The 24,916-nt window shown below is 58.8% G+C and overlaps 10 protein-coding genes across 10 annotated transcripts; 9 read left to right on the top strand and 1 right to left on the bottom strand.

The window, feature by feature from the left end:
• Positions 1-97: 97 nt before the first annotated feature.
• Positions 98-4,006, top strand: BDZ90DRAFT_274453 (CDC45-domain-containing protein; the record flags this gene model as incomplete). The annotated part of the gene is made up of 7 exons (XM_025508840.1): positions 98-117; positions 194-286; positions 376-460; positions 571-716; positions 1,085-1,191; positions 1,369-1,704; positions 1,807-4,006. Coding segments are annotated over 7 exons (2,926 nt in total), but the record flags the coding sequence as incomplete, so codon positions are not given.
• A 936-nt stretch (positions 4,007-4,942) lies between these two features.
• Positions 4,943-8,255, top strand: BDZ90DRAFT_162937 (hypothetical protein). The gene is made up of 2 exons (XM_025503626.1): positions 4,943-5,892; positions 5,969-8,255. The coding sequence occupies exons 1-2, from the start codon at positions 5,431-5,433 to the stop codon at positions 8,018-8,020; spliced, it is 2,514 nt and encodes an 837-aa protein (XP_025362723.1). The 5' UTR covers positions 4,943-5,430; the 3' UTR covers positions 8,021-8,255.
• A 507-nt stretch (positions 8,256-8,762) lies between these two features.
• Positions 8,763-13,961, top strand: BDZ90DRAFT_279243 (RNB-domain-containing protein). The gene is made up of 2 exons (XM_025509158.1): positions 8,763-9,488; positions 9,557-13,961. The coding sequence occupies exons 1-2, from the start codon at positions 9,231-9,233 to the stop codon at positions 13,766-13,768; spliced, it is 4,470 nt and encodes a 1,489-aa protein (XP_025362724.1). The 5' UTR covers positions 8,763-9,230; the 3' UTR covers positions 13,769-13,961.
• A 144-nt stretch (positions 13,962-14,105) lies between these two features.
• BDZ90DRAFT_231873 (OPT superfamily oligopeptide transporter) lies at positions 14,106-16,481 on the top strand. Its single transcript, XM_025506034.1, has one exon. The coding sequence runs from the start codon at positions 14,189-14,191 to the stop codon at positions 16,331-16,333; it is 2,145 nt and encodes a 714-aa protein (XP_025362725.1). The 5' UTR covers positions 14,106-14,188; the 3' UTR covers positions 16,334-16,481.
• A 198-nt stretch (positions 16,482-16,679) lies between these two features.
• Positions 16,680-17,681, top strand: BDZ90DRAFT_162985 (hypothetical protein). The gene has a single exon (XM_025503627.1). It carries the CDS (start codon positions 17,026-17,028, stop codon positions 17,542-17,544), a length of 519 nt encoding a protein of 172 aa, XP_025362726.1. The 5' UTR covers positions 16,680-17,025; the 3' UTR covers positions 17,545-17,681.
• Positions 17,682-17,835: 154 nt separating this feature from the next.
• BDZ90DRAFT_210233 (class I glutamine amidotransferase-like protein) lies at positions 17,836-18,720 on the top strand (the record flags this gene model as incomplete). Its single annotated transcript, XM_025504067.1, has 1 exon — positions 17,836-18,720. A coding segment is annotated over one exon (885 nt), but the record flags the coding sequence as incomplete, so codon positions are not given.
• Positions 18,721-19,527: 807 nt separating this feature from the next.
• Positions 19,528-21,648, top strand: BDZ90DRAFT_231875 (WD40 repeat-like protein). The gene is made up of 3 exons (XM_025506035.1): positions 19,528-20,020; positions 20,094-21,294; positions 21,373-21,648. Exons 1-3 carry the CDS (start codon positions 19,586-19,588, stop codon positions 21,528-21,530), a joined length of 1,794 nt encoding a protein of 597 aa, XP_025362728.1. The 5' UTR covers positions 19,528-19,585; the 3' UTR covers positions 21,531-21,648.
• A 238-nt stretch (positions 21,649-21,886) lies between these two features.
• BDZ90DRAFT_239485 (galactose-binding like protein) lies at positions 21,887-22,506 on the bottom strand (the record flags this gene model as incomplete). The annotated part of the gene is made up of 2 exons (XM_025507360.1): positions 22,130-22,506; positions 21,887-21,979 (listed from the first exon to the last, which is right to left on the bottom strand). Coding segments are annotated over exons 1-2 (441 nt in total), but the record flags the coding sequence as incomplete, so codon positions are not given.
• Positions 22,507-22,703: 197 nt separating this feature from the next.
• On the top strand, positions 22,704-23,618 carry BDZ90DRAFT_279247 (GatB/YqeY domain-containing protein; the record flags this gene model as incomplete). The annotated part of the gene is made up of 3 exons (XM_025509159.1): positions 22,704-22,800; positions 22,869-23,020; positions 23,095-23,618. 3 exons carry the CDS (start codon positions 22,704-22,706, stop codon positions 23,488-23,490), a joined length of 645 nt encoding a protein of 214 aa, XP_025362730.1. The 3' UTR covers positions 23,491-23,618.
• A 199-nt stretch (positions 23,619-23,817) lies between these two features.
• Positions 23,818-24,816, top strand: BDZ90DRAFT_231876 (hypothetical protein). The gene has a single exon (XM_025506036.1). The coding sequence runs from the start codon at positions 23,932-23,934 to the stop codon at positions 24,700-24,702; it is 771 nt and encodes a 256-aa protein (XP_025362731.1). The 5' UTR covers positions 23,818-23,931; the 3' UTR covers positions 24,703-24,816.
• Positions 24,817-24,916: the final 100 nt, after the last annotated feature.

The following is a 24,916-nucleotide window of genomic DNA, read 5'->3' on the forward strand; positions in this document are numbered from 1 at the left end:
GGGTGGATGCCGACGAGAGTCACAGCAGCCACATCGTCCTCATCATCTACGATTGATCTCCAACACCACGAAGATAGCCTGAGCAGCGCAAGCCCAAGATGGCAGCAGGTCTCAAGAGTGAGTTGCGCAATGCCAGAGAGAGGACGTGCGACTAGAATGCAGGCCTATTGCTGACCATCCCCATGTCATGCAGCTATCATCCTGCTCAGCTTTGTGCTAGCCGTGGGCTTCCTCCTCGTCATCCTTTCTTGTGCACTGTGGGCCAACTGGCTACCGTTGCTAGTCGGTGAGTGCGACGTCTCATCGTCCTGACCATCTTATCCCGCAGCGAACTAACGCAGCAATGGCACTTTGCCCCGCCTCCGCCTCGACTAGCGCTCCTCTACGTCCTCGCTCCTCTGCCCAACAGCATCTGCGCCAAGTGTGCAGGAGCTGATGACTTCTCAGCAGACTACAACAGGTGAGTAGACGTCGGTGAGGCCTAAGGGTCATCGTCACCGCCAATTGCCTGCTCACCACCAATCATCCTCTACCCGCTCCGTGTCCATCGCCCGACCTCCACTCACGCAGCTCCTTCCTCGACTTTGGCAACTGGCTCACGTCCGTCATGGTCGTATCAGGCTTTGCGCTGCCCGTCACACTGGCTCACTCGGGCGTCATCCACTCGATGGCCTGCATCATGTCCATGGTTGGCGGCGGGCTCGTCTATGGTACCAGTGAGTCGCAGCACTGACGAGGACAAATGTTGCGGCATGTCGTTGTACTCACTCCCTCTGTCTCTCTCCCGGCCCAATCGCATGCAGTCCTGACGTACTCTGGCTTCTTCAGCGAGGGGCAAGACGACTACTTCTGATGGGCAAAGATACCATGCATTCCTTCTGTTGTCCCGCTCCTCTTCGTCCCCTGGTTTCGTGTCAATAGCATTGCAGTCCCGATCCATCGCCACCAGCACACTACCTAGCACGGGTCCACTCAGCGGCTTCCTATGGTCAATGTCGTCGCGTGTCATATCGAGCTTCTCCCTGTGCTGGCAGCGACGATGCTGCGAATGTAACGTACTGCTGGGCGGCCTGCCGTTCCGTAGCCTTGCCCAGCGGCGGCCGCCTCATTTGCCGGTCCGCGTCGCGAGCCGCGTCTTCGAGCGGGTTGGACGAGCTCGCGCGAAATCCAATCCTCGAGTTGAGAGATGTCGTCAGCTGTGTTGCTCTCTCCTCAGCTACAAGTCCTTCATCTATTCGCGGCTTGTTTCCAGACCATCATTCACCTTTACCCCTGCATTCCCTCAGACGGCATCACAACATCCATAGCAGCACATGCAGCTCGACCAAGACACGCCATAGACCAGCTGCACTCCCTTCCTCTCACTAGCACAGAAGCAAGCGCTTCCCTGGTCCTCGCCCCAGAATGGTCCTCGTGCACCTTCCCACCTCTTCAACCTCCAGCAAGCCCCTGCCGTCAACAGCGAAGGACTACTCGCACGCCTACTACCACATCCTCCGATGCGCGAGAAGACAGTCAGCCACCTCGTCCGCTGCAGCGGGGGCTGTTCTTATCCTCGTAGCAACTGACGTCGACGCCCTCTGCGCTGCGAGAGCTCTGGCCAGACTGCTATCTGAAGATGAGATCATGTATCGCATTGCGCCCGTAGATGGATTCAGAACACTTCAGCGGATCGTTCAAGAGGATGTTGTGGGCAATGAGGATGTGAGTGCGCTCCGCTCCAAGGCTGCACGATGACCATCATGGCGCTGCTGATGCTGATGCTGATAACCTCATCCTCTGCCTCTCTCTTTTTCTCCCTCGCAGCTCCACTCGCTCATACTCCTCAATCTGGGCTCTCTGCTCTCCCTTCCATCCTACTTTGGCCCCGAAGCCCTACCACTCCCACCGTCAGCCAATGTCCACCTCATTGACTCGCATCGCCCTTGGAACCTCGACAACCTCTTCGCGACCAATGAGATCATGGACAGGCTCTGGGTATGGGATGATGGAGATATTGTCGCCAGAATGCAGAAGGAGCGCGAGGCGTACGAGACGCTCGAGTTCGAGGTGGACACCGACGAGGAGGAGGACGAAGATGATGATGAGGACGACAGCCAAGAGGCCAGCAGTGGTAGCGAGAGCGAGGATGGCGATCCTGACGACCTCGACAGCCCCTCAGGCAGCAAAAGGCGGCGTGTACGCACCATGTCGGCCAACGGCAGTCAGCTGGGCGACGATGAGGATAACGATGACGAGAGGGGAGGAGGACGATCACGCGCGTCTGCTAGCCGTTCTCCACCCCCACGTCGCCGGCGACATCGCAAACGGGTATCCCGCTCACCTTCAGAAAGCAAGAAGGTCTCTCGCGAGCAGAAGGACATCTATCGTGCCATCCTCGCTCGTTACTACAATCGCGGCACAGGTCTAGGTATGAGCGTCGCAGGCATGCTCTTCGTCCTGGCCGAAGCCCTAGGCAGAGCAGAGAACGAGGGTCTTTGGCTCGCCATCCTTGGTCTCACATCGCAGTACCTCACAAATTCGATCCCTTCCGACTTATACGATGACTACGCCACTGGCCTTGCGTCGGACGTCATCGCTCTCAACCCACCAGTGGCCAGCACCTCTGGCCAAGCCGCCAATTCCCATCTGCCGAAGCCAGCATCGGCAGACGACGGCCGCATCCGTGTCATCAACGACGAACTCCGCTTCACCCTCTACCGTCACTGGTCCTTGGAGAGCGCTATGTATCACACCCCCTACGTGGCTGGCAAATTAGGCATCTGGCGGGAAAAGGGTCTCTCGAAGATACGCGGGCTTCTGGCAAAGATGGGCTTCAGCCTCATTCACTCGAGGCAGCACTATAACAACATGCCGCTTGATTTGCGGAACAGTCTCACGGAGAGATTGGAAAGCATTGCCCCCGAATATGGACTGACGGATCTGGTCCTCAAGTCTTTCGTCCGCAGCTTCGGGTATCGGTCGAATCCGCTCTCCGCTATGGATTCCGTAGAGGGCTTGAATGCATTGCTGGTTGCGGCGACAGGACTGAGGGTGGAGGTGCAGGACGAAGCGCTCACCTTCACCGGCGCAGCGCCAACGAATACGGATCGAGGAGCATACCGCGGGCAGGGCACGCCCATCACTTCGGAGCTCTTTGGCGCAAAGAGGATGTGGAGCGTAGGCGGCGGAGGCAACAGTGCTGGCGATGGCAAGGAGAATCGCGCTCCAGGCGCAAATGGCGCCACAGGATCATCAGCAGACAACGGTGGGGACGCCAGTCTCGACGACGCAGCTCTTACAGCCCCGGCTGCGCAAAGCGAGACCTGGTCTCGCAACTTCTTCATTGCCTACTCTGCACTTGAGTCAAAGCGGTCTGCCTCCCTCCAGATGCTCAACTCTTCGCTCAGCCTGGCTCGCTCCCTCCATTCAGCCATTTTGGACGTTGGAACTTCCCTCATCGACAAGCAGTCCATTCGCTCACTCAAATCTTTCCGCCTCGCCATCCTGCGTGACGGCCCGCATTTGGACATCTTCTCGACTCAGCCGGCGATGCTTACCAGGCTGGGGCTGTGGCTGACAGACGCATTGAGGGATATCGTTAATGAGCAGGAGAGGAGGAAACAGGAGGCGAAGAAGGCGCGCAAAGCAGAGAAGAGGAGTGGACGCAAGGGCGCTTCTAGCCGGGACGAAGACGAGGAGGACAACTCTGCCGCAGGTCTTCAGTCCCTCCCCTTCGTCCTCTGTGCCCTCAACGCTACACGGGATCTCTATCTTGTCGTGGGGCTCATCGGCTCGCCCGACTTCGGGGATGTACAGCGTAATCGCTTTGGGCTGGCTTTCCAGGATGCGATTCGCAAGAGTGGGGCGAGGGCGAGGAGCGAGGGGTGGTTTGATACTACGGCGGTCGAGATTCGCAAAGAGGACTTGACGCCGTTCGTGGAGAGATTAGAGTTGAGGTCGTAGTGCGGGAGGGTCTATCATTCATTCTTCTGACTGTGTAATGGTCATTGGCATTGCATCGATGTAGTCCACTCACGTTTTGACCGTCTTCGGAGTGGGGCGACGCGTCGTAACGCCCGTCTTGGCCCACCCGTCGAGGCCGGGTAAAGCCGACGCAGCAGGATCAGCCAGCAGGGGAGGTCCGTTTTCCCGAGGTCAAGAGGTCCGCTCGCGAGCCTGTATGGGTGTAATCATGCACTCGAGTCAGATGTCGATGGTCAGCATGCCTGTTGGACCGTCAACTGACGTCTAGTGTAACCTTAACCGGCCGGCTATCTGCTGCGCTAGTGATGAGCCAAGCCAACTCGGGGAGGGAGAGATGGAGATGTCGGACCACTTCTCGTAACATCTTCTCAGCAGATAGATTCGATTTGAGCGACTGCTTGCTGTACCTGATGCCGCGATTGATCGATAATTGAATGGGCGTAGCGCTACCATACCGTGATCCCCGCTGGTCATCGTGAAGCAGCATGAGAGTGAAGCGCCCTCGCCGTGATGTGCTGCTCTGGCCTAGCCACTCGAGTCGGAGGGAGGGGGCACGGCCTCGTCGTCGACGCTCTCCCAAGCCACGATCACCCCTTGGCAGCGGGACGGCGGCTAGGAGAGAAAATCGGCGTGCACATCGACGATCGCAGCTCACACGCTCGCACGCCTGACTTGGCCTTGGCCTGACCTGACTTGCTTTTTGGCCCGCTTCGACTCGACTTGACTCGGGCGACAGACGACAGACAGCGCTCAGCACCAGCTGAGCTAGAGAGAGCCTGCTCTTTTCCCCTCCGACGGGCAGATAAACGGGAAAGCAAGCGGCAGTCAGCAGCAGCCGACAAGCAGTCGACCAGCAGCAGCAGCGAGTGAGCGATCTCAAGTTCTATTGGTTCTTGTCGCTCCTGCACTGCACTCGAGCTCGCTTTCGAGCTCGCACTCTCGCACGCACTCACGCACAATCACCCGGCGACGTCGACGTCGACGTCGACGACAGCCAAAGACAAGGACATCATCGATCGATCGGACATCATCGCATTTGACGTACACGCCGCTTTGACCCGCCAGTGGGGAAAAACCGGTCCGGTGGATCGCTTTGCTTCTCTCTCACCTCTCTATCCATTCTCATCATCTTCATCTCGTCTCGAGCACTGTACCTTGCGGCGCCCCTCCTTCTTTCTCGATCAGGCGTCGTGCTGATTCCATCTGGCGCCGACAAAGTGACGAGGGCAACTCGACTCCCGATCGCGTCGTCGATCGATCTGGCCAGATAGCGCCGACATTCGGTCGTCATCATCGTCATCTGCGCCTGGGCGGGCGCTCACCGGAGCGAGTAGCTCATTCTAGTCCACTTGATCCCAGCGAAGGGAGATAGGCGATCAGCTCGGCATCGTGTCGTTCTACTCGTAGTCACCATTATCGGCGCTCGTCAAAGGCAGCTACCGCATCGGCCCTCGCCGTGCGACGATGGTGTCTTACGACCATGAGCCCCCGGCTCAGCAGCATCACAGCTCGTCAGGCGATCCGTTCATCTTTGGCAGAAGATCAATGATTATGGGCCAGCCATCCTCATCCTCAACCTCATCGTCGTCCATGCCTGTCGGCTACCAAGCTCGTCATCATCAACAAAACCAGCCTCCTCGCGATGAGCAGCCGCGCCCATACCAAGGGCCAAGCGCGCCATTTCCCCTGCCGACTAACAAGCGGTCCCTTGGAGGTCTGGCTGCGCTCGACGAGCACGAGGGAGCCAATGTCATGAAGTCACTGTTCGGAGAAGGCAGAGCTCAGCCGGCGCCTCTGGGCAAGACGCGATGCTACTGGGCACTCCTGTCATATCACTCGAGCTCGGACAACCCATACGACATGACATTCGTTTATTGTGATCCTGTCCTCCAGAGTCATCTGGGTACAGAGGCTGATCACATGCTGGTGAGTGCCACAGCGCAGAGATCATCAACGCCTTCCGCCGGCTGTATGCTCACTCATCTCTGTCCCGTGCCGGCAGGGTAAGAGCTTCTTCGATTTCGTGCATCCCTCAGAGAAGGACAGGGCCAAAGACGACCTACAGAACATCGTCTCAAGCAGGACACTCTTTGGCTCCGTCACAAGATGCCGTTACTGGCGCGTCCCTGCCATTCGCAAGTTCTTTGGCAATCCAAATCCGCCCATAGCACCCGAGAGCCACATGTACGTGGAGGACGATCTGTACCTGCCCATCGACGTTGTTCTCAACATGGTCGGCGACTCCCTCGCCCTCTGCTTCTTCCATGCCATCATCAACAAGTCGATCATGGACAATAGCGAGACGGACAAGACAGATTGGACCAACTGGTGCGGTACGGCGCGCGAGCTCTTCGACATCGAGCAGTGCAATAAGCTGTGGTCCTCCGTCGTTGCCCAGCAGCTCAACAAGAGGAGACAGGACGAGCCAGCTGCGCCTCCGTATGTCTTCCAGATTCTGTCAATGCCCCATGCCCCCACTGCAGCGCCGGGCTCATTATCGCCATCGTCTGCACGACCCAACGAGAGCCCCGAGATTCTCTTCTCGTGGCCGCCGCCGAGACTGTACCGTCAAGAAGCAGCAGTGGGCAGCCGGCGAGACGAGGAGCACTTCCACCAAGCGTTCGAGGACGGAAGCTACTTTGCTGACGACTTCGCCGGGCTGGCCGTCAATGTTCAAGCGTCGCCCTCTGCGAGGACGGAAGACGGCAGCACGGCAAGAAATGGTGACCCAGGTACAATCCAAGATGGCACCAACACCTCATGCACTCGACGCTTCAGGGCCAAACACACGCTCACGAGTGAGGGTATGCTGCGAGCAGTCGAATCTGTTCTAGTCCCCTATGGCTCCATCATGTTCGCGTGCTTCTCGACCACGTATCAGCAGACGATTCAGCATCAGCAGAACCGCAGCACACCGAGCTGGGCCCATCATACGGATCATGCTTTGACGCAGACGCCTCAGAGCTTGTCAATTGGCGCTGATGGCCCCCCTCGCAAGAAGACGAGGGACATACACCACTCCCCGCCCGTACCGTCAACGTCCTCTCTTCAGACTCCTTCTCATTGGATGCCGGCCGGCAATTCCGGCTCAGTGCATGACGCCGAAGGCTCCAGCTACTTTCCTCACAGCCATCTGCCTCGCCTTCACGGCCACGGGCATAGCACAGATGCCTCTACCTCGTCTGCTGACCAGCAGCCTGCAGAACGACCGTACTGGCCGCGACCGCCGTCGCCGGACACTGATAGCAAGGATGGAGTCCTGGCCCAAGTACCAACATCATCCAGCAACAGCAGGCCAATGGAGATTGACCTCGCAAACAGTACAGATCCCGTAATTATGCAAGCCACGGCAGCAGCCTCGCTCTTTGCGGAAATCAATCCGGAGACGGGCGAGAAGCGATGCACGAGCTGCGGGACGAGCAACAGTCCAGAATGGCGCAAGGGCCCGACAGGGCAGAAAACGCTATGCAATGCCTGTGGTCTGCGCTTCTCGCGCTCCATCAACAGGCAGTCAAAGAAGGAAGAAAAGGCTAGGAAGCAGGCAGCGGCGCAACAGGCGGCCATTGACGTGCTCGAGGGGCGAGCTGTGATGAAGCAGAAGCAGCCAGGAAAAGGAGCCGGAGGTACGAATACATCGATGTCCTTGCCTGCTGCTCAGGCTTTGTACGCTCAGCAGGCACTGGCAGGGGAGCAACCCTTCTATACGGGTATCGCCCAAGCAAGGCCGTCGGAGCCAAGTGCCAGAGAGGGCGCAGGAGGAGCAGGCAGCGGTCATCAGCAACGTCACTCACATGACGGAACGATGCCTCCTCATGGTCATCACGACGCGCGAGCCGCTACCGCGCATCATTCGCATCCTTCGGTCACGCATCACCACGAGCACCAGCACCAAGGCCCCTACATGCTGCATCATGGTCCACCACCGGCGCTGTCCCATGCACATCAGCAGCCTCACCAGCATAATCAGCAACATCAGCAGCCTATGAATGGCTTTGGTATGGCCCCGCACAGCCAAGGGCATGGACCCCTGCATCCTCCCTTCCGTCCCTACTAGGCCCTCTTGTGACGACTTTACCGTGGTGTTTGACCCGCCTCGCCTCCTGACTTGCTCTCCCGGATCCATCGCACCTTCACCGACACATGTAGAGCAAATTGTATACCACACTCTCGTTTATCTGACCTGCGGCCCGTTGAGCCTTCGTGGCGACTTCAACTCGCCGTCTTTGTCTTGTCTCGGTCATGATCCATTCTCACGGTCCCCTGAGGGCTGCCAAACATGTACTCAACCCCACTTCAGTAGGCGTGTGGAGCTAAGGCAAAAGACTGCGAGCGCACAGCCTCACTATGTCGCGGACCTCGCTCTTCCACAATATGATCCATCCTCCCGCCTGCCATAATTTGCAGTGGTGTTCGCATCTTGAAGGTAGCGCGGCAGGTCCTTGGCCGTCGGCCTCATTCCCGTCGGGCGCTCTGCAGGGCACTGCTCAGTCGTGACTCGACGCTCATTTTGTTCAGCCTCTTTGCTACCACATCTTTCCCCGCTCATCACTGGCGTGTGTCTGTTGTTCTCGCGGCCCTGTGGCTGGGCGCGAAAAGGGTCCAGCATCAGGAACGTCTCGCTGGACTGGACGGGCCGCGTCGTCCTCGTCCGTCCGTCTCTGCGCTGCGCCCCACCGCCGTTGCCGCCGCCGCCAGCTCCACCGCAAAGATGGAGGGCCCGCGTCGTCGACGAGCCAGAATTGGACTCGACGCTGCTTGGCTGAGGCTGAGGTGGCAGGATCCAGCTTCGTCATCCCAATCGTCAGACCTTGCTTCCCTTTCTCTTTGCTTCCCAAACCACCAAGACTTCGCCACAGCATTGCGAAGGTCACCTCGAGCTTCGCCTCGTCGATCGTCTCGTCCTTGTCACCTACGCTCCTTGAAGGCCTTTTGTACCCCAGTGACACACACGCCCGCAGCCAGCGTTCAATCGACTGAGCGCAACAGCAGCAGCAGCATCGTTAACGAAGATTAGCAGCTTGGCCCGACCCGCCAATCTCACTGCATCACCACCGCATCATCCCATACGATCCTTTCCATCCCTTTCTTGCCTCAACGTGACGACGACGACGACTTAGGACGCATCGCCGAACTCGAGAAGCTACTTAGTACACGCATCTCGACGCCACACCGTCGCGCTCCTCGTCGGCATCTCGTCCCCTCCTCCAACACCAACACTACCAACACCACTTCGACCCCGCACCCGACGCGCGCACAACTTCACCATGTCGGACGCAGAAAAGAGCAAATCTAGCAATGCCGGTCGCGGCCAGCAACAGCAGCGAGGCTCTGGCGCATCAGCACATGCTCCCTCTCGCTCCGTCAATGCGGCCTCTCCACCCGCGGGCCGTCGCGGCGGCAGCAACCCGTCCGCAACCTCTGGACCTCCTCGACGAGGCCATCAGAGCCAGTCGTCGCTAGGCAGTGCGCCCGGCCAGGCTGACCCTTCGCAAGCCATGAATCATCTTCAGCATCTCATTCAGGTGAGAGCATCGTCGCATTATCAGCCTTGTCACTCCGCGCTCATATCTCTCCTTCGCTCATCTGCTAGGACATGAAGGTCCAGCAGCAGCCAGGAGGCTCTGCCGCTGCCTCGTCTGCCTACAGAGCAGGCGAGAGGGACGCTCAAGCTGGCCTATCTGCCCTTGGCGATCGCCTCGCTGCCCAAGAGGAGCAGCTCCAGACTCAGCTTCAGCAGCAGCTCAACCTCCAGTCTCTCTCGTCGCGCCCTGGCGCACTCGCTAGCGTAGGAGAGCACGCCGAGATGGGCAACGAGGGCACACAGCAGCCGCCAAGTAGTGGACGTCAAGGTGGTGCTGCACCCCGTTTCGCAGGCAACGCCGCCTTTCAATCAGCCATGGCCCGTCACTCACAGTCAGGTCGCAGCCAAAGTCAAGACATGCGCTCTTCTCTGGCTCATCAGCGACAGCTCAGCCTTCAAGGTAGATTCGCAGAGCTAGGCTACACTCCGGCGGCCATGGGCAATCTCGGTACGATTGCAGGAGGCGACTACGAGGACGGCACGACTGATGACGGCAGCTCCGTGGGCGACTTCATGGGAGCTGGAGGCTTCGATCCCACCAGGCAGTCATTCACGCGCGGCCATATGCCCCACGCCAGCGTCCCGTCATACCCCACCTCTCAAGACTACGTCGCCGAGCAGCTGGCTCTCCAGCAGCAGATCGAGATGCTTCAAATTCAGCAGCAGCAGCTTCTCCAGCAGCAGGTCCAGTTTAATCCGTCGGTACAGATGGGCGGGCAGCCGCAAGTGGACAGGCCCAGCCATCACGGCATCAGTGGCATGGCAGGCCATCGTCGTATCCAGTCGCATGCTCCTCAGCTGAATGCTCTCCACAATTTCAACGCGGGCGGTATTGGCAGCATTGGCTCGGTCTCCAACCAACAAGCACCGGCAGCTGGACGTGGCCACAATCGCCGCCACTCGACCAACGTCGTCAAGGCTGGCGGCGCTACTGGAGCAGGCGCGGCCGACTTGTCTTTGAACCTCGACACAGCCCCCCTGATGCAGCCCAACATGGGCTTCTCGTTCCCCAACACAGCCTCCCTTCAGCAGCAGCAGCAAATGCCCGCGGCTGGTCTTCCTACTGCTGCCGGTTCTCAGCGAGGCATCGGGCACGTGAGCCACCCCTCAGTGCAGCTCGCCTCGACGCTCTCTCCCGAATACCTCATGGCTGGTGGCGGCCTACTTAATCTGAGCTCGCTCACGACCACCGGCACCGAGCTCGCCGACGGCTTCAGCGCTGGACGAGGAGGTGGGCATGGCCGTACAGGCAGTCAGAGCTGGCGCATCAATGGCGCGCCGGGCCCCGCTCCCGTCGCGGACCTCGCGCAAGCACAAGCTCAGCTCGCCTCTCTCCACCAGTTCCGTACACAGGCTGGACCAGGCGGAGGCGGACACGCTAAGCAGCAATCTTACAGCGGCGCAGGTGGCTTCCCGCCTCATCTGATGGGCCAATTCAGCCCAGCTGGCGGCTTCATGCCTCCAGGCCAGCAGCAGCAGCACCAAGGCGGTGGTGGTGCTACCCAGCGCAAGGCTCTTTTCGGATCCTATCTGCCCCAGGCTTCGCTCCCCCCGCTCCTCGCCGCAGGGAAGATCGTCGTCGGTCAGATTCGCGTCGACAAGCGCAACCGCTCGGACGCATACGTATCGACCGAGGTGCTCGAATCAGACATCTATATTTCAGGCTCGCGCGACCGCAATCGGGCTCTATCTGGCGACATCGTAGCCGTAGAGCTGCTCGACCCGCAGGAGGTCTGGCTCAGCAAGAAGGCGAAGGAGGACAAGAAGAAGTACAAGGAAGAGCAAGGCGCTATCAGTCGTAAGCCTGACAAGGCCAAGGATGACGTCGAGGTCGAGGGAGCTCAGCTTGGACTGATCACGGATGAGGAAGATACGGAGCAAGCTCCGCCCGCATTGGCTGGTCACGTCGTCGCTATCGTCGAGCGTACGCCCGGCCAGCTCTTTTGCGGTACCATTGGCTTGCTTCGACCCTCATCTGCCGCGACCAAGGAGAAGCAGCAGGCTGAGCGGGCAGCTCGAGAGGGCCCCGGTGCAGCGGCCGGCGACGATGGACAGTCGCAGCAGAGGCCCAAGATTGTGTGGCACAGACCCCTCAACAAGACAACCCCTCTCATTGCTATTCCTGCTGACCAGGCTCCTGAGGCATTCTGGGAACCCGGAGGACAAGAGAAGTATGCCTCAATCATGGTCAGCGTCGCCATCAAGCGCTGGCCTATTACGTCGCTTCATCCTTTCGGCACGCTTATTGAAGAGATTGGCGTTATGGGCAACGTCGAGGCCGAGACGCAGGCCATCCTGCAAGACAATCTCTCGTCGGCGACGGAAGAGTTCTCGGAGAGCGCTCTCAAATGCGTGCCTCCTTCTCCCTTCACGATCCCTGAGCGCGAGTATGAGGTCAGACGCGACTTCCGCCAGAGTTGCGTCTTCACCATCGACCCATCGACGGCCAAGGACCTCGACGACGCCGTGAGCGTGACACACCTGGATGGCGGCCTCATCGAAGTCGGCGTCCATATCGCTGACGTGTCACACTTTGTCAAGATGAATTCAGCCCTCGACCGCGAAGCTCGCAAGCGCTGCACTTCCGTTTACCTTGTCCAGCGAGCTATTCCTATGTTGCCGCCCAGGCTTAGCGAGGAGCTTTGCTCGCTCGTCCCCAATGTTGAGCGTCTCTGCTTCTCGGCCGTATTCGTCATGAACAAGGACGCGCGCATCATCGGCAACTGGTTTGGTCGCACCATCATAAAGTCTTGCGGCAAGCTGGCGTACAGTGATGCGCAGTCTGTCATCGAGACTGGCTCCCTACCCGATGAAGTTGGCATTGAGGGTCCTCACACCCGTGAGAAGGTTGCTGAGGACATCACGACTCTGCATCAGCTGGCCAAGATCATGCGCGAGCGTCGCTTCGACGGCGGAGCCCTCAAGATCAACAATGTCAAGCTCAACTTCAAGCTCGACGACGATGGGCTTCCCATCGATGCTTCGGTGCACAAGGGCCAAGAGGCGAACCAGCTGATCGAGGAGTTCATGCTCGCAGCCAATACAGCCGTCTCTCAGCGCATCGCGGCCGGGATGCCCGACCTGGCATTGCTGCGTCGCCATGGTGCACCCATCGAGCGTCGCCTCAAGGGCTTTGCTCGTCGCGCCAAGCAGATGGGCTTCGATATCGACGTCTCTTCTGCCGGGGCCTTGTACGCTAGCCTGGAGAAGATCTCAGACCGCAAGAGTCGCTTCGCCCTCGAGTCGCTCGCTACCAAGGGCATGCTGCGCGCCAAGTACTTCTGCGCGGGTATGACAGACATCTCCAAGTTTGGGCACTACGCGCTCAATGTTCCCGTGTACACGCACTTCACCAGCCCGATTCGTAGATACGCGGATGTCATGGTTCACAGGCAGCTCGACGCCGTGCTCAGCGGTGCGTCCTCGTCTTCATCCTCGTCGGAGAGCCCGAGCATCAGCAAGTTTCCCATCGACCGCGAAGGCATGGCCAAGATCGCCCAGCAATGCAACGTCAAGCGCGACGCGGCCAAGGCTGCTCAGGAGGCCTCTCAGCACCTCTTCCTCTGCCTTATGATCCACGATCTCACGATGCGTTACGGACCCGTCGTGCGCGAGGCAACCGTCGTCGGCGTACTGGACGCGGCCTTCGACATCGTTGTGCCGGAGTTTGGCATTGAAAAGCGCGTTCATGTCGACCAGATGCCCATTCAGCACCATACGCATCAGGAACACGACAATTCTCTCAGCGTTTACTGGAGGCAGGAGGTGGACACTATCCAGTGGCTGGCAGAGAGCAGCGACGATGCGAGCGTCAAGGCACTTTGGCAGGCAGCGCAGAGGGCGGCGGCAACTAGCAAGTCTGACAGCGCAGCGCCAGCTATCGATGAGTCCATGCAGACGCAGAGAGATGATTCTGCTCTCTTTGAGGACGACGACGATGACGACGACGGAGACGCTGCTGGCTTCGCCTCGGCGCATGCAAAGGGCAACGGTGCCATCCGTCCTCGTGTCGACGCTGCTACGTCGGCGCAGCATTCCAAGAGCAAGTCGACTGTGTCGGGTCAAAAGCTTACCTTTGAGGGATTGAGCGAACCTGGTGCGGGGCATCATAAGGTGCAGACGGTTCGCATTCTGCAGACTATCCCGGTTGTCATTTCGGCGACGGTGGGGAGCAAGAGTCCGCCTGTCCTGACTGTATTCGCGGTGAACCCATATGCTTAGGCGCGAGAAGGAGGAGGAGGTGGAGGAGGATATCGGTAGGAGTCAGAGATACACGATGACGTGGGTCGTCGCTTATCTATCATCACATCGTATCGCGACCGCCATCACAACAATTGCCTCTTTGTCATCATCATCATTATATAGCGTCGCCCAAAACAATCAATCCCAATCTCATCAAATACTTCTGAGGGCGAAGAGGTCAGATCAGCTCAGACGAGACGTTGTCTTCCGCCCGTTCTTGAGTCCGCCTGAGACGCGCCTTGGACCCTGATCCACCAGCGGCGTCGGCCTGTGCAGGTCCGCTTTTGCCGACGCATGAATTCATCGACTTGTTGTCCTGTTCCCCACTCCCTCTTGCTCATTCATAGAATCTCCCTTACATAGAGCATCCCACCAAGGGCAGTGGGGCCCACAAATATCATGTCCCCCCCATCATCGCCCTCGTCATCGCCGCCATCGCAGCCCTCATCGTCCACGGAGCTGACAGGTCGCGCCATCCTCATCGGCCTCATCGTCGGCTCACTCCTGTGCTTTACCAACTGCTACTTCGGCTTGCAGTCATCATGGATCTCCATGAGCTCTATGCAGTCTGCACTTGTGGGCTACGGGCTGGTCAAGCTGCTGCCTAGGACATCGGACGAGGACACAGAGGGGGCAATCGCTTTGCCCAGCGACCAAGGCGAGGACGCGCCGGCATCGCCGTCTTCCCTCTTCTGGCGCTATTTCGGCACAGGTCGCTTCACTCCTCAGGAAAACGTCGTCCTGGCTGCAACAGCAGTCGCATTAGGCTCGATGCCCCTAACCGTCGGGCTGATCGGGATCGTTCCCGCGCTTGCGCAGCTCAAGCCAGAGAGGGACCATGGTGCTCTGCCCGTCTACTTGACCGGATGGCATCTTTTGCTTTGGTGCGCGGCCCTCAGCTTCTTTGGCGTCTTCTTTGCTAGTCCGTTGCGCAAGAGGACCATTGTCAAGGAGAAGCTCGTCTTTCCCTCTGGTACGGCGACGGCGCATTTGGTGGGGGTGTTGCATGGGACCGGGGTGAGGGAAGATAGATTAGCCGCCAGCAAACAGCAGCAGCAGCAGCGACCTGGCCAAGAGGAGAATGGAGCCAACGACGAACAGCCTCTGCTCAATACCGGCGTCAACGAAGAGAATGGCGACCCGCACTCTGCCGTGGTAGGCCAACCGGCCTGGACGGCGCTCATCTGGTCCTTCCTAGCTTCCCTCGCTTTCACCTTCAGCTCAGCACTCTTGCCCGTCCTCTACGTCATGCCTGTCTTTGATGTTCTCCCACCGCACAATCTGGCTCGCGTATGGGGCTGGTATCTCACGCCTTCGCTCTCGTACATAGGGCAGGGGATCATCATGGGGTTGCATACCACGGCTAGCATGCTCGTTGGAGCCATCTTCGGCTGGGCATTTCTCTCTCCACTCGCTCACAACAGCGGGTGGACCGACGCGCCGCCCATGGATGCAGAGTCGGGGAGCAAGGGCTGGATCTTGTGGATCTCACTGGCAATCATGACCGCTGAGTCATTCGTGGGCCTGGCGGTCATCTTCTTCGCCGAAGTGACGAGTCAGAGTATCAGGACATCAAGCAGCGGTGACGACGAGGAAGACGAGCCGTCCTCCCGTCTGCCACCCCCGCGTACAATCATCGTCGGCCTGGCCCTCTCCTCCCTCTTCGCCGTCGGGACCCTCTACGCTCTCTTTGGCCGCGAAGGGATCGAGCCCTATACCACGGTAGTCGCTATTGTCCTCGCATTCGCCCTCTCCGTCCTCGCCGTCCGAGCCCTAGGCAGCACAGATCTCAACCCGGTTGCGGCCCTAGGCAAGATGTCCCAGCTGGTCTTCGCGATACTCCAGCCTCACAACATCGTAGCAAACATGATAGCTGGCGGCCTTTGTGAAGCTGGCGCAATGCAAAGTGGGGAACTACTGCAGACATTCAAGACTGGACATCTCACGGGAACCTCGCCACGCTCTCAGTTCTGGGGACAATTGATGGGGAGCTTTGCGGGTATTTTCGTGTCAAGCTACGCCTACCAGCTCTATACCAAGATCTACACGATCCCCTCGCCGAGCTTCCCAGCTCCTGCAGCGAGTATGTGGTTGAACTTTGCTAGGTTGGTCAACAACGGAGAGGTGCCGAGACATTCGACAGAGTGGATGGTTGGGTGCGGAGCGGTCTTTGCGGTCACAGGGACCATCAAAGCCGTGGCTCAGGCGAGGGCTAGCAAACGCTCAGCGGGTGATCCAGTCGCACCGTGGGAGAGGTGGGCATTCTACCTTCCCTCAGGCATAGCATTCGCTGTCGGGCTGTTGAACACGCCAAACTTCTCCATCGCACGATTCATAGGAGGAGTGGTGAGCCATCTTTGGATGCGCAATATGCCCGGCGCAGGCTCATCAGCGTCGTCATCGAGGATACTGATCATCATCGTCGCCTCAGGCTTCGTGCTGGGAGAAGGTGCGGGAAGCATCATCAACTTGTTCGCCAAGCAGGCAGGCTTGAGACCGCTGTCGTGTGCAGGATGTAGAGGTGGGTGCGGTGGCGGATGCTGATGCGAGGCGCGACAGAGCTAAGATTGGATTGTACCATAGAATAGAGGAAGGACGGAAACGGCTACCGTACGAGCGAACAATCTAATGCCCCACGACACGCAATGCACGTTTGAGTACGTCACATCAGCGTCGCACGATAGAGTTTCTCATCTTGGTCGGCGACTTGGCTTTTGATAGAGCCGATTGGAATCCTTTGAACACCGCCAAGACGTCCCTCTCCACAGCAGTCATGACGTCGTGCGAGTAAAAGCTGCGGCTCAGCGAGCTCATCCTCGTCGTAGCGTCTCCAAAAACACGGTCTCTTGTCGGTGCATCTCAGCTCGTGACCCCCTTCGTTCCTCGCCATCACCATGACTCCTTCAACCCCTTCATCTGCCCCTCGAGCTCCTCGCGCCCAACACCCTCGCTTGGTTGAAGCTGGAGCAGAATGTCTAGCGAAGGAGGAGGCAGGCAGGCAGGCAGGCAGGCAAGGCAGGCAGGGCGGGCGCGTCGTGCGTCTCCTTTCCCCCTCCGCGTCCTCCGCGCCTTGTTGCTCTCTCTTTTGATCGCCGCGCGGAAGCCGTATTTCGATCGAAGCTTCTCTGCTTGCTGCCGATTAATTCGAGCGTCCTACCCTCAAGGGCACCCTGGCGCCAGGGCAGGCCGCCAAGCAAGCAAGCACGAATGAACAGCGAAGAGGTGCGCGGGCTGTGATGCTGCCCTGCCCTGTCGAAGTGGGTTCATTCCGCGACCTAGTTCCTTGTCAACGGGGGATAGGAGAGAGGAAGACAAACAACACCCGCTGGCCAGAGGTTGCGTGCGCGCTGCGCTTAGCATCGGGCATTTTGCTGCGCGCCTGCGTGCCCCCCGGCTGGCTAGCATCTCACCGCTTAGTGAGCTCTTGCGGAGAGGAAGAGGGAGCTACGCTAATGTGTGAAGAAAGGCAGCCTCGTCGAGCAGCGTCAGCGCGACTTCATTGGCAACGGGACAAACATGGACGGACGGCAGAGCTACGAGCTGAGAGGAGAAGAAAGCAGCAGCAGCAGCGGGAGACGCCGGTGAATGAGGGGAAGAACAAAGGCACAGATGCCGCTAGCCGCTCGGCATCGACAGCGCTGGTCCCGCACCTCAAGCTCAGCTCTGGTTCTCGCTGCCGACCATATCCTCGGCTGGCCGCTGTCTTGGATCGTCACTGTTCTTCACTGGCAGCAGGGATGGGGGCAACGAGCTAGCGAACCCTTGGTCCCGCTTTCTCTTTACCATCTCTCCTTTCACCATCTTTGCCCCACCTCCCCTCATCTTGTAGTGTTACCTCCGACAGCAGACTGAGCCCGCCTAACACCTGCGGCGTTCGACCCTCACATCCTCTACGGAACCTCACGCTCTTTTTTGAATCGTACACGACACAACAAGACGACTTTGGCCCTGGCGGCTACTTCGACCGTCATTGCCAGCAGCCACACTTCAGACCAGCACCTTTCTCGCACCCTCTTGACACGCCCATCATGCCCGCGCCACGCCATGCCCTGCTTCCTCTGCTCCTCCTCGTCCTCTCCAGCGCTGTCGCCCTGGCAAACCAGCGTGTCCTCCTGTACACGGCGGTGGCGAACGACGGGTTCTACCATCCCTCGATCCCGGCCGCTGTACGAGCCATGAAACAGCTGGGCGAGGATAACCAAGTGGACATGGTACACTGCAATGACCGCGACGAGTTTGAAGACCTCGACCTCAGTCAGTTCGATGCCCTTGCCTTTGTGAACGCAGCTGGGTCCATCCTCACCAAGAAGGGAGCAGGCCACATGAGGAATTACATCGAGAACGGTGGAGGGTACATTGGAGTGCACGAGGCTTCGTGCGCTGCTACTTCGACCCCCTGGTACCTTCGATTGGTAGGGGCTCAGTTCAGCTACCACCCTGAGATGTCCTCTGCCACCATGGACATTCTCGATCACGACCACCCGTCAACGGCGCATCTCCCTGACCGCTGGGATGTGGTCGATGAATTTTACAACTTCTTCTCAAATCCTAAGGACCTAGGCGCTACCGTAGGCGTCGCCGCGGACGAATCTACGTACTGGGACGAAATTCAGCCGCTGAAGGAGCGCGCCAAGCTGCAGGGGTCGCCTCACCCTATCAGTTGGTGGAGAGAGGGGGAGCTCTTGTCAGCGCCAAAGTCGAAATTGGGCGGAGGTTTGGACAACCTCAGAAAGGACATTCGGAAGGGGATCCAGGGCTCCGGTGGGGCGGGACGTAGCTGGTACACAGGGCTGGGCCACACGTCTGCCTGCTGGAAGAAGGACGACTTCTTGCAGCATGTTTGGGGCGGGCTGACCTGGGTGCTGGACAGCACAACCATTGCGAGCAACCAGCTGCAGCCTGGGCCGGACACTCCTGGCCAGAAGTACAATGGGACGAGCGACCCGCATGTGGGGCGCAATGCTACGAGGACAGGTAGCGCGACGGGCGCAAGCACCAGCCCGGGGCCGAGTGTGAGCGGGGGTGCGCAGAGGCATGCGAATGGGAGCACCAGTGGAGCGGCGCCGAAGTGGGCAGGGCCCATTTCGTCACCATTGGCGGGAATGACAGCGAGCCTGCTGGGTGCCATGGCAATGGCCATGCTGGTGCAGCTCTGCCTATCGTAGGGTGCTGCAGCGACAGCATCACCGCCGGCATGCCGGACTCACGCCTCACGCCAACTTCCGTCGCCTCCCACCTCGACCAATCACTTGTACAATAGGCATCACCAAACACGGATCGCATTACCGAGCACCAGCCCACGACGTCCTTCTTCCTCTCATATAGGCTGGCCTTCCCTCGCTAATCTCTCTCATCTCTCGACTCGCCTCACACCACCAACTCTCTCTGCTTGCTATCGATGCGACGATGCGAGACTGACTGGCTTGACCAGCACGCGGCTTCCTGGGACGCTCGCTACCACATCTTTGCTTTCATGGAACTTGGACGTACGCTGTAAAGCCTTGACCATGATCTCGCCCCGTCATAGCCCGCTTTCTCTTGCTCTCGCATCCTCAGCCTGTCTGTTGAACTTGTAATGCAGCATTCGCCCTCTGATGAATGACTGATAGGTGAACGTAGAGAGGTCGCTTACGAGGCCTTCACTCGCTCTGACGGACGCGTGCCAATCCGCCTCTGCCGCGGTCCGACGTCGAAATTTCCGCCCACACGAGCAACGGTCCCAAATGGTCTGTCCGTCCGCTCCTCAACTTTGCAACTTCCGATCTCGAAGTCCATCTCGTCGTCGACCGGCTCGCCATGGATTACGTCCCAGCGACGACATCAGCATCCGTGCCCAACCAAGGGCCATCAACATCCAAAGCTGGGCCCAGTTCAGAAGCCCTGTACTGGCGTCGTTTCCGCAATCCGACTTTCATCAAGGAATACGCCCCAATCTCACATATCGCCTTCGTTCCTGCGCCGAATGCATTCACGGCTGCTGCGCTCGAGAGCTCTAGTGATCCCAATGGCAGCAGCAGCGTGACTTCACGTCCAGCCGGAGCAGGATACCAGGCTACAAATCAGGCAAGGGCAAGATTCGCCGTAACGACTGGACCGAGGGTGCAGATCTACTCTGCGAGGACAAATCGTGTGCTCAAAACCATCACGCGATTCAGTGATGTGGCAAGAAGCGCGGAGATCAGGGCTGATGGAAGGTTGATCGTTGCTGCCGATGACGGAGGCAAAGTACAGGTGCGTAAGCCCGGATGCCTGAAGGTGATTGTATGCTTTGAGCTGACACTCCTCATCACGCTTTGTCGCGCAGGTCTTCGACGTCAACTCCCGAGCAATCCTGCGCTCCTTCAGTGCACATCGCCTGGCAGCGCACGTAGCGCACTTCTCCCCCAACCCCACAACAATCCTTTCAGCATCAGATGACGCAACCGTTCAACTTCACGACATCCCATCAACCACGACGCTGCGCACCTTCACTGGGCACGACGACTATGTTCGTACTGCCTTGGTCTCGCCAGACAATCCAGACTTGGTCCTCTCGGGATCATACGACCAGACGGTGCGCCTCTGGGACGCGCGAGTGCAGGAAAAGGGAGGCGAGGTCATGCGAATGAGACATGGGGCGCCGGTAGAGAGTTGCTTAGTATACCCAACAGGCGGAGGAGGGGTGGCCGTATCCGCTGGTGGTCCGGTGGTACGAGCTTGGGACCTCATGATGGGCGGGCGTGGTCTCAAAGCCGTCTCCAATCACCAAAAGACGATCACTAGCCTCGCCCTCTCGATGAGCACAGGCGCAGAGGGGCCGGATGTGGGGGCGAGCGGTGGTGGCATGCGTCTGCTCTCAGCGGGCGTGGACGGGCTAGTCAAGGTCTACGACCCAGCAAGAGATTACACCGTCGTGCACACGATGCGATATCCCTCGCCTATCCTCAGCCTGGCCGTCAGCCCGGAAGAGCGCGAACTCGCAGTTGGCATGGCAGACGGGACTCTCTGCGTTCGAAAGCGCGAGGTCAAGAAGGGAGAGGACGAGGCGCGGGCCTATGCACGCAAGGCGATCACGGGCGGAGGGGTCGAGGCCTTTGTCATTAACAACATGGAGGAGGGAGCCGGTGCTGCGGGTATCGATGCGGCTGCGAGGGAAGAAGCTGCAAGGAAGCGCTCCCTTCTCCTTTCAAGGGATGACGTGAGAGCGGAGACGGTGAGAACAAGGCGACTCAAGCCGTACGAGTCGCTGCTCCGATCGTTCCGCTACTCCGAAGCGATTGACGCTTCGCTCGGCCCTGGAGTACCCGCTGCGGCTACCTTTGCTGTGCTTACGGAGCTCAAGAGGAGAGGCGCGCCTGATGATGTTGGTGGGAGGAGAGGAGCAGGTGGGGCTGCTGATGGGCTAGCGAGAGGCCTGGCAGGCAGAGATGACGTCGGGTTGGAGCCCGTGCTGCGCTTTCTGCTGAGGCATGCGGCTAACCCGATGTGGACGGATATCGTTGCTGATGTGCTGGAGGTCGTACTTGGTGAGTAGCGCTCAGAAGGGCACGGCCACGAGTGGCATCAGATGCTGACACGTACCGTCCTCTGGACGCCGCCCGCAGACATCTACTCGTCAACACTGGGCCTTTCGCCGTTGACCGACTCCCTTTTCTCGCGCCTATGGGCAAAGCTGAGCGACGAGGTCAAGCTGCAGCGCCAAGTTGAGGGGGTGCGCGGTGGGCTTGAGATGCTGCTCAACCGAAGTTTGATCGGGAGGTGAGCATGTGATCTGCGGCTCGAATGCAAAGCATTGAAAAGCAAGGTACGCTGCGAGTGCGACTAGTATCCTTCAGTCGCCGGATGGAGACTGTTGGTGAGCCTCCGCCTGTGATCGTCAAGAGGGAGAGTCGTTTTGCCCCGACCTGATCCTCATCTGAGCGACCTCCAGAAGGCTTGGCCACCTCTTTGATTGCGTGCTTGTTGTGCTGCGCCATTGACTGCTCCTCGACTCTCGTATGCTTCGTCCTCTTCGCCATCCTCTTGCATGATGTCCTCGCCCTCCCCGGCAGCGGCGGGTATCGAGCTTACCGGCTCAGGTGCACCACCAAGCCCCTGACCCTGCCCCTGCCCGTCTTTGGGTCCCCAAACTAGACATCCTCTAACATGTGTATCCTTGCCATTTTGGTGATTGGCCAAGACGCTAATTTGAATCATCCAAGTCCAAATTGGCTCCAACCCTCCCGCCTCGCCAAAAAGACGCTTCTGCTCCTCTCCACTCAACTCCTCCTCCTCCATGATACTCCTCGCTGGGCTAGCACCAAGATAGAAATGCTTCCAACCATGTGGCTGCCCAGCTCCTGGGACTCCATCGGGCCCTACAGCTTGTGAGGCATCAGAGTCCCATTGCCTGAAGCGCACCTCGGTCAAATCATGGTAGTCGGTTCCCGCTTCGACTAGGACTTTTGTTGGGGTATAGGAGTCGTCTCGCCGCACATTGAGCCAGAGAGAGACGTGCGTGACAGCGGTACGACGACCAAAGTCGATTGTGATGCGATGTGGCTGTGTACCATCGGATTGCCATAGTTGTTCGAGGTCGGCATCACGAAGCTGGCGGACGCCGTGCCCGGGCTTTTGGCTGCTGAGGGACCAGAGGGTGCCGGGGCGAGAGCCAATCTCAAGTTTGTTGCTGAGATCTGTTAGTGAGAAGGGCGATTCAGACTGAGCCATGAGGAGGGTCAGTGGAAGGGAATGAAGTGAAGGAAATGGGAGCGAGGACGAGTGTTGGTTGTTCTCTCGTCGAGGCGGACAGAGACAAGTCGAGACGCGAGGCGAGGCGAGGCGGAACGGGCGGACGGACAGACGAGGAGGCCTTGAGAATTGAGGCGTGTGGAGAGACTTCAAGTCAAGGTTCAAGTGCTCATCCGCTCTTTACTGACCAACCCATCGTCTCAACATGGCCCATCTACAACGTTCCGTCTTGAGGACGGCCACTGCGGCGCCTTTGGTGGCAAGAGCCTGCTACGCGCCTGCTGCTACGCGCGCCTTTGCGGGTAAGCATCGCCAGCTCCCCCCTCTTACCTTCGGCAGCCGGCTGACCATCTTGCTCTTCCGGTATTAGGCTTTCCACCTCTCCACAATGCACCCAAGCCCACTGGCGAGTCCAAGCAAAGCAGCAGCGGCGATGACGAGTCGGGTCTCCTGCAGCAGATCAAAGATGAGATCAAAGCAGCCATGAAGGGAAAGCAGTCCGACGTGGTATCTACGCTGAGGGTGACTAGCCGCTCCTTGCTCGCTGGTCTCTCTCCCTCCGCTCACCACCTTTCTTCTCCCGCTCACCCCCACAGTCACTTCTCTCCGACCACCAATATGCCCTCAAGGCAGGAGGAGGTGCTGTGACTTCCCTCGCCTCTATCCTCCAGAAGGCCATCACCCGCCGCAAGGACTCTGCTCAACAGTATACGGACGCTAAACGCCCCGACCTCGCAGAGAAGGAGCACTCCGAGGCGTCGCTGATTCAGCGCTTCCTGCCTAAGCAGATGGACGAGTCCGAGCTCAAGACTATCGTGGAACAAGCGGTCAGCGCTGCTAGGGGACAAGGGATTGAGGCGAAGAAGTTGTTGGGCGTTGTGATGAAGGAGGTGCGCGGAAGGGTGGGAGGGGGAGCAGAGGGTAAGAGATTGAAGGAGATTGTGGAGAGGGTATTGGGGGATAGTGAGGCGGACAAGGGAAACAAGAAGTGAGCAAGAGGCAAGAGAGTGTAGGTAAAGGAAGGAGATCGCAAAGAAACAAGGAAATGCAACACGTCACCACTTGTTCAAGCTGCCACCGGCGACATCTGGCCGCAATGGAGGTACGCGCAGTGAGAGGGAAGAAGTGTTTCATTGAAGATCGTGAGGTATGAATTGTGCTGAAGGGCATGCTGAAGAAGTCGCTGGCGAGGCCTTGCCATCTTCCGAATGGTCCGCTCCTTACCATCGGGCCGTGGTCGCGCTCATTCGTGCAGACACGGCAAGGTATTCAGGGCCCCGCGCTTGCTTTGTTCGCTTCTTTCCTTGCTACCAACCACTGCAGAAGTCCGACGGCGAGTATCAGCCGAGAGCTGGTCCTCATCCATCTCAGCACAGCTTGACTGGAGAGCTGGATTGCTCAACGATCGCACAAACACAGGCTGCTTTACGACGATGCCAAGGGTCACACTTGCCAAATTACGCAAACGCGCTCGAGACCAGCAGCGGAAGAAGGAGGTGGCCGCGTCCTGTCGCTCGCAGACCGTCTATACAGCACCAGGGCCTGCTGAGCGCATCGATCGAGTCGCAGGCCCCTTCATCAAGGGCAATGATGGCGAAGACGACGAGGTCACCGGCGAAAGGGGTGGCGTTGTCCTGAGAGCAGCACCAGAAGATGGCGGCGCCGTCATTCTGCAGAGACTCTCGCAAAGCTCCCACTCCCAGCTTGTACGATTTAAGAGGGACGCAAAGGAGTTGAGACTATTGAAAGAGACTCTGCAAGAAGAGCTAGAGGCGAGGGAAGAGGAGCATGACCTTGAGCTCGATAACGATGCCCTCGCCCTCGGCCTCCGCGTCCGAGACGTTGAGAGTATGCCACCATCGGACCGCAAGGGAGAGAACATGACCGCAAACCCTACACGCGCTACCACTGTCCCAACAAAGGAATGGCAATTCACCTCGTCCCACCTCCTCGCACAGAAGGAAAGCAATGACTTTCTGGCAGCACTTCGCGCCGTGACCTACAGCTACGTAGACTTCCTCGAGCCGCTCTTCCTCGACGAGCTGCGCAGCGTGCTTGGCAAGAGGGAGGCTGGTCTCCAAAGACTGAAGAAGACGGTAGGGGAAGAGCAGATGAGGTTCCTTGATGGATGTGCATGGACAGGGATACGGATCCTTGAAGAAGGAAGTAGGACTGCTTGGCAGGCGTACGGAGATGGTAGGTAGTACCCGTCTACGGACTCGGGATCGGCAGCGAGCTTACTCAGATCCCTACGACCCCGCCTAACCTCACGGCAGATGCATCACCAACCCTGCTCCTCACCTTCGGGCCACGTCTCATCCTCGAGCTAGAGCATGCCAGCCTCGAGCTGGAGGAAGGACAGATCTGCCTCTTTGACTCGCGACTCCCCCATCGGCTGGTGATATCAACCGTGAAGAG

The sequence above is a fragment of the Jaminaea rosea genome (genome assembly GCF_003144245.1).
Source record: "Jaminaea rosea strain MCA 5214 unplaced genomic scaffold BDZ90scaffold_5, whole genome shotgun sequence".
Classification (NCBI taxonomy): Eukaryota; Fungi; Basidiomycota; class Exobasidiomycetes; order Microstromatales; genus Jaminaea; species Jaminaea rosea.